This window comes from Chenopodium album, chromosome 3, assembly GCF_948465745.1.
Source record: "Chenopodium album chromosome 3, dcCheAlbu1.1, whole genome shotgun sequence".
NCBI lineage: Eukaryota > Viridiplantae > Streptophyta > Magnoliopsida > Caryophyllales > Amaranthaceae > Chenopodium > Chenopodium album.
In genome coordinates this window covers 85721136-85731314 of record NC_137836.1, presented here as the reverse complement: position 1 = coordinate 85731314, position 10179 = coordinate 85721136, and the positions used below count along the sequence as shown (strand labels likewise).

General features: G+C 37.7%; 1 protein-coding gene across 1 annotated transcript; it reads left to right on the top strand.

Annotated features, from left to right (window-relative positions):
- Positions 1-4018: 4018 nt before the first annotated feature.
- LOC145624730 (vesicle-associated membrane protein 714-like) lies at positions 4019-10023 on the top strand. The gene is made up of 4 exons (XM_081677825.1): positions 4019-4370; positions 8581-8771; positions 9240-9403; positions 9599-10023. Exons 1-4 carry the CDS (start codon positions 4154-4156, stop codon positions 9687-9689), a joined length of 663 nt encoding a protein of 220 aa, XP_081533951.1. The 5' UTR covers positions 4019-4153; the 3' UTR covers positions 9690-10023.
- The last annotated feature ends 156 nt before the right edge of the window (positions 10024-10179 follow it).

The window sequence follows — 10179 nt, the reverse complement described above, 5'->3', positions numbered from 1 at the left end:
AAACCCTAAACCCTAAACCCTAAACCCTAAACCCTAAACCCTAAACCCTAAACCCTAAACCCTAAACCCTAAACCCTAAACCCTAAACCCTAAACCCTAAACCCTAAACCCTAAACCCTAAACCCTAAACCCTAAACCCTAAACCCTAAACCCTAAACCCTAAACCCTAAACCCTAAACCCTAAACCCTAAACCCTAAACCCTAAACCCTAAACCCTAAACCCTAAACCCTAAACCCTAAACCCTAAACCCTAAACCCTAAACCCTAAACCCTAAACCCTAAACCCTAAACCCTAAACCCTAAACCCTAAACCCTAAACCCTAAACCCTAAACCCTAAACCCTAAACCCTAAACCCTAAACCCTAAACCCTAAACCCTAAACCCTAAACCCTAAACCCTAAACCCTAAACCCTAAACCCTAAACCCTAAACCCTAAACCCTAAACCCTAAACCCTAAACCCTAAACCCTAAACCCTAAACCCTAAACCCTAAACCCTAAACCCTAAACCCTAAACCCTAAACCCTAAACCCTAAACCCTAAACCCTAAACCCTAAACCCTAAACCCTAAACCCTAAACCCTAAACCCTAAACCCTAAACCCTAAACCCTAAACCCTAAACCCTAAACCCTAAACCCTAAACCCTAAACCCTAAACCCTAAACCCTAAACCCTAAACCCTAAACCCTAAACCCTAAACCCTAAACCCTAAACCCTAAACCCTAAACCCTAAACCCTAAACCCTAAACCCTAAACCCTAAACCCTAAACCCTAAACCCTAAACCCTAAACCCTAAACCCTAAACCCTAAACCCTAAACCCTAAACCCTAAACCCTAAACCCTAAACCCTAAACCCTAAACCCTAAACCCTAAACCCTAAACCCTAAACCCTAAACCCTAAACCCTAAACCCTAAACCCTAAACCCTAAACCCTAAACCCTAAACCCTAAACCCTAAACCCTAAACCCTAAACCCTAAACCCTAAACCCTAAACCCTAAACCCTAAACCCTAAACCCTAAACCCTAAACCCTAAACCCTAAACCCTAAACCCTAAACCCTAAACCCTAAACCCTAAACCCTAAACCCTAAACCCTAAACCCTAAACCCTAAACCCTAAACCCTAAACCCTAAACCCTAAACCCTAAACCCTAAACCCTAAACCCTAAACCCTAAACCCTAAACCCTAAACCCTAAACCCTAAACCCTAAACCCTAAACCCTAAACCCTAAACCCTAAACCCTAAACCCTAAACCCTAAACCCTAAACCCTAAACCCTAAACCCTAAACCCTAAACCCTAAACCCTAAACCCTAAACCCTAAACCCTAAACCCTAAACCCTAAACCCTAAACCCTAAACCCTAAACCCTAAACCCTAAACCCTAAACCCTAAACCCTAAACCCTAAACCCTAAACCCTAAACCCTAAACCCTAAACCCTAAACCCTAAACCCTAAACCCTAAACCCTAAACCCTAAACCCTAAACCCTAAACCCTAAACCCTAAACCCTAAACCCTAAACCCTAAACCCTAAACCCTAAACCCTAAACCCTAAACCCTAAACCCTAAACCCTAAACCCTAAACCCTAAACCCTAAACCCTAAACCCTAAACCCTAAACCCTAAACCCTAAACCCTAAACCCTAAACCCTAAACCCTAAACCCTAAACCCTAAACCCTAAACCCTAAACCCTAAACCCTAAACCCTAAACCCTAAACCCTAAACCCTAAACCCTAAACCCTAAACCCTAAACCCTAAACCCTAAACCCTAAACCCTAAACCCTAAACCCTAAACCCTAAACCCTAAACCCTAAACCCTAAACCCTAAACCCTAAACCCTAAACCCTAAACCCTAAACCCTAAACCCTAAACCCTAAACCCTAAACCCTAAACCCTAAACCCTAAACCCTAAACCCTAAACCCTAAACCCTAAACCCTAAACCCTAAACCCTAAACCCTAAACCCTAAACCCTAAACCCTAAACCCTAAACCCTAAACCCTAAACCCTAAACCCTAAACCCTAAACCCTAAACCCTAAACCCTAAACCCTAAACCCTAAACCCTAAACCCTAAACCCTAAACCCTAAACCCTAAACCCTAAACCCTAAACCCTAAACCCTAAACCCTAAACCCTAAACCCTAAACCCTAAACCCTAAACCCTAAACCCTAAACCCTAAACCCTAAACCCTAAACCCTAAACCCTAAACCCTAAACCCTAAACCCTAAACCCTAAACCCTAAACCCTAAACCCTAAACCCTAAACCCTAAACCCTAAACCCTAAACCCTAAACCCTAAACCCTAAACCCTAAACCCTAAACCCTAAACCCTAAACCCTAAACCCTAAACCCTAAACCCTAAACCCTAAACCCTAAACCCTAAACCCTAAACCCTAAACCCTAAACCCTAAACCCTAAACCCTAAACCCTAAACCCTAAACCCTAAACCCTAAACCCTAAACCCTAAACCCTAAACCCTAAACCCTAAACCCTAAACCCTAAACCCTAAACCCTAAACCCTAAACCCTAAACCCTAAACCCTAAACCCTAAACCCTAAACCCTAAACCCTAAACCCTAAACCCTAAACCCTAAACCCTAAACCCTAAACCCTAAACCCTAAACCCTAAACCCTAAACCCTAAACCCTAAACCCTAAACCCTAAACCCTAAACCCTAAACCCTAAACCCTAAACCCTAAACCCTAAACCCTAAACCCTAAACCCTAAACCCTAAACCCTAAACCCTAAACCCTAAACCCTAAACCCTAAACCCTAAACCCTAAACCCTAAACCCTAAACCCTAAACCCTAAACCCTAAACCCTAAACCCTAAACCCTAAACCCTAAACCCTAAACCCTAAACCCTAAACCCTAAACCCTAAACCCTAAACCCTAAACCCTAAACCCTAAAACCCTAAACCCTAAAACCCTAAAACCCTAAACCCTAAAACCCTAAAACCCTAAACCCTAAACCCTAAACCCTAAACCCTAAACCCTAAACCCTGAACCCTAAACCCTAAACCCTGAACCCTAAACCCTGAACCCTGAACCCTGAACCCTGAACCCTAAACCCTGAACCCTAAACCCTAAACCCTGAACCCTGAACCCTGAACCCTGAACCCTGAACCCTGAACCCTGAACCCTGAACCCTGAACCCTGAACCCTAAACCCCTAAACCCTAAACCCTAAAACCCTAAACCCTGAACCCTGAACCCTGAACCCTGAACCCTGAACCCTGAACCCTAAACCCTGAACCCTAAACCCTAAAACCCTAAACCCTAACCCTAAAACCCTAACCCTAAAACCCTAACCCTAAACCCTAAAACCCTAAACCCTAAAAATTTAATAATGATCATGGTATATATGTAATTGCACAGCTAAAATTTGGTAAGTGCCATAAACATTCAATTATAGCGTTTTTGTATAGTTTCTGTATTACTTGTATATTGTCGATTTAAGTGCTATTTATTATGTTGTTCCATTTGTGCTCTGTGAATATTAAATTGTATAGATGTTTATTAATGACTTTCTTAAGGATTCTGGCAATATTTCTGTTAGCAGTATCTTAAACCATTAAGATCGACTTCTCATAGTCAAATAATCTATGAGACTAATATTATTAAACGGAAAAAGTAAAGTTTTTTTTTAATGGTTTTGATAAGTTTTGAAATTATTTACTATTACTACAAAAAAAAAAAAAAAAAAAAAACGCATATAAATATCAACATTGTTTTTTATCACTTGCCGTCAAAATAATCATTAAATCTTATGGAATTAAAAAAAAGTGCTTTAATTTTTGTGCTAAAAAATGCACTCTAATGATTTTGAGGATCATTTTCTCTTTGGATCCAATTTGAGGTCAGAAATGACAAAAAAATATTACAAATGTCAGAAATAACAACAAATGTTTTGTGTGACACAAAATGTGATATATCTGATTTTTTTTTTGTCAATTTTGATTCAAAGGGCCAAAATCACTCCAAAACCTTTTAAACCATATTTTTAATCAAAGTTTTTTTTTTTTTTTCCCTAATAAAATGATACTCCCTGTAACAGACAACTGGTTAAATTAGCCACGCCCAACAAAGTCGTTGTACAGCGGTCAGTTGTTCAAGGAAAGAAGAGAGAGATAGCAGGAATCCGATCGATCAACTAATTAGCATATGGCGATATTGTACGCGGTGGTTGCGAGAGGAACCACTGTGCTATCGGAGTTCTGCGCCGTTACCGGCAACATCGGCGCCGTGGCTCGCCGTATTCTTGAAAAACTTCCGTCGGAAGTTGATTCTCGTCTTTGTTTCTCACAAGATCGGTATATCTTTCACATTTATCGGGCCGATGGTCTTACCTTCCTCTGTATGGCCAATGATACCTTCGGCAGTACTTTTTCTCTCTCATTCTCTGTTTTTTTGTCTTGATTGTTTTTTATGTGATTGTAGTTTTTAATTCATTACTACTTGCTTTATTTTTAGGGCTTTATTTCATCTTACCCTGGCAAATTGATTTAGAGTTTGGATTTTATGAATCGTCTGTTTGTTTCTCTTGATTTACCTCTTTTAATTGGTTAATTTTAATGTACGCGAACAATTGGGGTTTCAATTGAGTAAATGTTTGGGGATATGATTACTATGTGCTATTGTGGATTTTGGATCTGGTTGTTGGGGGAGAGAGAATTGGTTAGTTTTGATGGTTCTGTTTTAGTAAGAGGAATATCTGCTTTAGTGATATTACTTTGGCACGCAGTTTAAGGAAGAAAATTATAAGTTACATTTTAAATTTTATATCTTAATTCATCCATTTACATAGTCTACTCACTTCCTCAAATAGCTTGATGAAAAGATGTGTTGCAAGTGAAAAAAAAAAAAAAAAAAAAAAAAAAAAAAAGTGAAAGTAATAGTTTGCCAAATATAGAAGTGAAACACTTAAAAAACGGAGGGAGTTATGCAACATATGTCAAATATCTAAGTTTAGAAGATCTACGTTATTGTACATGAGTATTGGCCTATTAGGTATAGGTATGAATCATATATGGGTTAGATTCACTATAGGTGCGGACCGTGTAGTTGTAAGGAAAAAGTATCAGATTGGTATAAGTTGAAATATGCAATAATGTAATCCTTTCTTTGTTTACCTAACTGGTTACAATAGCTTCATCACTGTCTATGTCCTCAAAGTTGTGCTTCTAGATGTATAGGAGTAAGTCATTTGATCACCACTTAGGGGGCACTTGGAATGGGGGTAATAAATTAAGGGGGGTAATAAAAGTCAAACTAGGTAAATTATAGTTTATTAGAGGTAATATTGTAGGGAGACAAGGTGTTTATAAATGAATTAAGGTTATAATGACATAAGGAGGGTGGGTAACCTATTGCCCTCATTTTACCATCACTATATAAATCTTCTTACAATCACATCATCACTAGTTCTCCCTCTCCTATGTTTAATTTTGCTTGCTTGGACTTTTATTACCCCTTAATTTAATACTCCCAATCCAAGCGCCCCCTTAGAGTGTAACACAATGAGATGGTGATGTCCTAGCTGGTCGCTACACTTGGTTGGAGGAAGCGGAAGTCATTAGTAGGTGAAAGAGGGAGGAGATATGGAGGGGAAGATAAACAGAAGAGGACAAAGGAGAGAAGAGGTGACCATCATCTTTCTTTTTTTTCTTTTTTTTTTTTTTTTTTTAAATTCTCCTATCTTGTAAGTAATTTAAGTTTAGGGTTTTTCTTTCCCCTTTTTTCCCAGGTATTAGAAGAAGATATCATTTTGACCTTGCCTTATGATACACTATATTTTATTACTTTTAATAGAAGAAGATATCATTTTGACCTTGCCTTATAATAAAAGAGTTCTCCTATCTTGTAAGTAATAGGACTATAGGAGTATTGTTGGTCAGCCTTGCCAATTTATACTTCAGTGTCCTTTATTAATTTCAACATGGGAAGGGTAGGTAGTTATTTTGGTCTTAAATAGAAGGTGTGGTGTCTTATGGTGACAGCCCTTTTTGAAGGTTCTTTTTTTTGGAATTACTGAATTCATGTCTGCAAATCTGCGATAATTGAAGTCAAGCTCATCTTTGAGGTTATCCATACCCCTTTGCAAGTATTCTAGCAGGTATTCTATTGCTAGCAGCTTAGCACAAAGCAAAGATAGGGCTTGGGATTTTTTGTCAGTTCTTGTCTTCCCTAGATTAGAGTAGACCATCTCTTATTGGTGGATACAGTTTACTGTTTACACATAGTAAGACACTTAGGAAACTATTTCTTTTGAAATTGTTTAATGCACAATATAAGCACAAATTGAAGAGAATGGAAAAGAAAGTGGGATGGGCAATGGCCTACTGAACTAAATAAACTATTGTCCATCTTACTCATCTTTCACACAACGCAAGATTTGGATCTTGAAACGGAGTAGCTTAAAAGCCACTTACTCATTGAAAAACATCGTCTTTCTCAGACAAAAGAAGAAAGCCATTACCATCTGTATATGTTGATGATTTCGCATAAGTTTCGTCACATTCAAGCTTTGTGTAGCTGTTTTGTGTTCCTTGGCTACCAAGACCAATCCCCATCTATAATTCCAATGCCGTATCAGCCATCACACTCCCTTTCGTCTTCCTGTAAATGATGATAGTATTAATAATTGAGGTGTTTGAATGTTAGCAAAGTTATTCAAATCACTCTCTTTTACCACATGTAACATCTAACCATCTATATATATTTAGAGCTGTTGATCATAAAAGGATGTTGTTATTCTTTTTCTGGAAGTATTCTGTGGTATGGTCGTACCCCTACCATATGCCTTTGACATAGTCCCTGCAGTGGTTATATTGGACTTTGGGCCTATGGCTGATTAATTTTAAAGCTAGAACAAGATCTTTATCTCGCCTACATGATCCTCTCTTTCCATTCCCTTCTGTCTAATGCTATATGTTTCACAAACCCAGCCTCTTCATGTAATTAACTCCTTCTATTCAAGGTGATCTTTGGTTTTCCCCTTTACATTCCATATTGGTGTGTCTTTTGATCACTCTGTCTGTCTAATATGCTCAAGCCAACACAATATGCAGCTCCAACTTTCCTCCTATGATCTTCATCTAATTCTGTCTTTTAAGGCATACAATTTACCTCAACATATGCATTTTTGCTATTCTTGCTTAAAAGGATCTTTCTTGAATGCCCTTGTTTGACTTATAAACCCTGGTGTGATCGCCGTATGATGCTTTATCAAATGTATATCTTCCATGGTATGCTAGGTCACATATTACCCTTTGCTCTCCATTTGAGCTAAGAGTTGAATCAATGCCTTATCAAATGTATAGCTTCCATGGCAGACCGTTCTGGCATAAACCCAAATTGGTTGTGTGAGATCCTCATATATTCCTCATTCTACTGTCTGTCATTCTCTCCCATAATTTTATGGACTGCTGATGAGTTTTATACCTCGATTGTTCACCCAATCCTGAGCCTCCCATTAATGTAATGTTCCTCGTGGCATTTTGTTAGAGAGTGTAATTAATGAGGGTTGAGGGGTAGAGTAGGGGCAAAAATGGTGTTTCAAATTAAAATGATTATGCAACTCAATTAGGTGATCTAAATCATTCATCTGTTTTATCCCATAGTTTCCAGAAGACTTAGCATTTGTTACAGTGCATTTTTATGTGTTGTGTGGGTGTATGTGCACACAAGTTGGGAGGTGTAGAATGTCTTTTGTGACTGTCGTTCTGTCAGTTAGACAAATGTGAAGGCGTGGGACAACTTTTTTGACTTTTAGTGCTCTTTGATTCCAGAGGTTGATCTTAGGGAGGAGTTTTTTTGTTGACTTTAATCCTTACGTTAATTAAATTCCGGATAGACAATAGCAAAAGAGGTTGTACAAAGTAAAGGGAGTGAGTTCTTTCCATGATATATGTTTTTACTCCTCTAGACGTGCTATAAAACCTTGTGTTGGCTATTGGATTTTTTTACGTAGTCTCTATTTTGTTGATCATGTTATTGCATTGCAATTGCAAACATGGTAATAGAGTTGCAAAAGTGAGGGATTGTGTTGTGTGTTGTGGTCATTGTGGCATCAATTGACAAATTGGAAGGATTCCGTGCTATCATTGGAATTTAAGTGTTTGTTATCTTGTAGATTGTACTAGAAAATATCATTTGCAGAGGGTTGAGCGGTATTGTGAAAAGTGAGACACTAATATTTCTATTAATAAGCTTATCCTTAAAAATGTGAGTCTAAAGTTTTCCCTTGTGAATTTCTATAGTATGTAATTTTAAAGGCCTCTATGAATGGAATTTACTTAGATTAATCCTTTGACTAAATTTCAGGGCAAAGCCCTACTGTACTAATGAATGGATTAAAGTTCTGATTGAAAGTTATTATTCATAATTTGCATGGAGGCTCAGCCTCTTAGTTCTGATTGAAAGTTATTACTCATAATTTGCATGGAGGCTCAGCCTCTTTATCTTGTCTTGTACTTATGTCCTTGCTCTATGTCTTCAACACTTTAGCTTTCTGCATAAGTTCTTCATCACTGTGTTTGAATTACTAGTTCTTGTAGTCTTTTCTTATCTGTCTTTTTGTTGTTTGGTAGGACGTATCCCATTCTCATATTTAGAGGAGATTCATATGCGGTTCTTGAAAAATTATAGCAAAATAGCCCAGCATGCACCTGCTTACGCTGTGAACGATGAGTTTTCAAGAGTTTTGCATCAGCAAATGGAGTTCTTTTCCAGCAGCCCTTCAGCAGATACTATAAATCGTGTCAGAGGAGAAGTTAACGAGGCAAGTTTTGTTTAGGTTTTAGCATTTTTGCTAGTTTTCAATATTTACCGTTCTCCTTATTGCTTCAAGTCATTTTGATGTGATGCACATATTGCGTCACTTATTGCAATTTGTGGAGAAGGCTTGCTAATTGTTATGCAGAAAATCTTGCTTGCTCTTATTGAATCATTTTACCATTAATGATTATTTTCTTGGTTGACTGGGCTGGAGTAAGACCCTTTTGTATGATCCCCATCCATCTTCCATCAGCATGAGAGCTGAATATGGGTGTATCCTTACAATTAGCATGAAAAAGCTTATTTGATTGTGAAAGTTATCTTCATATCTATTTTTGTTGGTTCTCAATAGTTAGGATTTGTGTGTAATTTTTATGAAGTCTTCCTTTATCATTAACAAACAGGACTTCGATTACTAAAAAGCTATTTTATTTGTACTGTACATTTTTTGAAAATTTATTGGTTTGTCCAGATTCGGACAATTATGGTAGAAAATATTGAAAAGATACTGGAGAGAGGTGACAGAATTGAGCTTCTTGTAGATAAAACTGCAACTATGCAAGATAGTGCTTTCCATTTCAGGAAACAGTCAAAGCGTCTTCGTCGTGCCCTCTGGATGAAAAATGCCAAGTTGCTGTAAGATTTACTCGCCTTTTTAGTTTCTACAAAGTTCTTACATGTCTTGAATCAAATTTGCAATGAATTCAGCACCTCATGTTTTGATAGTTAAAAACGACAACCAGAGCATTGAATGTTCCAAGGCTTAAGTTTTACAGTCTCTAAGGCTCTAAGCTGATTACCATTGTGACAGGCTTTCTAACGTCCTTGCAGGCTTTGGCTGACATGCTTGCTGGTTGTACTTCTATTTATTATAATTGCTGCTTGCTGCGGAGGTCTTACTCTGCCAAATTGCAGAACTTAGCTAGTTGTCTTGCTGGCATCAGTTCTGAAGTTTTTCACAGGTCTTTGTCAGTTGTTTCTCTATCGTAAGAGAGGCGATTCTGCGATTGTGTTACCCTACGTGTTTGGAAAAGATGTTTTTGTTCCTCTCTGAAAGTCTGTACAAAAAGGGATTTACATTTGTACATTTATCAAAGTGCGTGCATGTCTCATATCTGCTTGATTTACACGAAAAGTTGTTTAATACATAGTATGTAAATATGGATCGTTTCTGCAGTTGTCTTACTTGTCTAGATTTCTTCATGATAACAAGCACATTTGGCTGCAAATGCTATTGGATTTCTGATTTTAAAATACCCAGAATATGTGCTCATTGTTCTTTGGCCCCGATCCCTGAAATTTACATTGGGTTTTGTTGCTTATGCTCGACTTGGTTCATTTCAAATTATATTATTATATAGTTTTGTGATTGTGTAAATGTGTAATGCCTTGAATTATTGATAGAATTTTGG

Excerpts from the sequence above, each read along its gene's own strand:
- LOC145624730 (XM_081677825.1), top strand. The coding sequence starts at position 4,154 with ATGGCGATATTGTACGCGGTGGTTGCGAGAGGAACCACTGTGCTATCG. Across the intron at positions 8,772-9,239 it reads TCAGAGGAGAAGTTAACGAG|ATTCGGACAATTATGGTAGA; the intron begins GCAAGTTTTGTT and ends TGGTTTGTCCAG. Across the intron at positions 9,404-9,598 it reads ATGAAAAATGCCAAGTTGCT|GCTTTGGCTGACATGCTTGC; the intron begins GTAAGATTTACT and ends ACGTCCTTGCAG.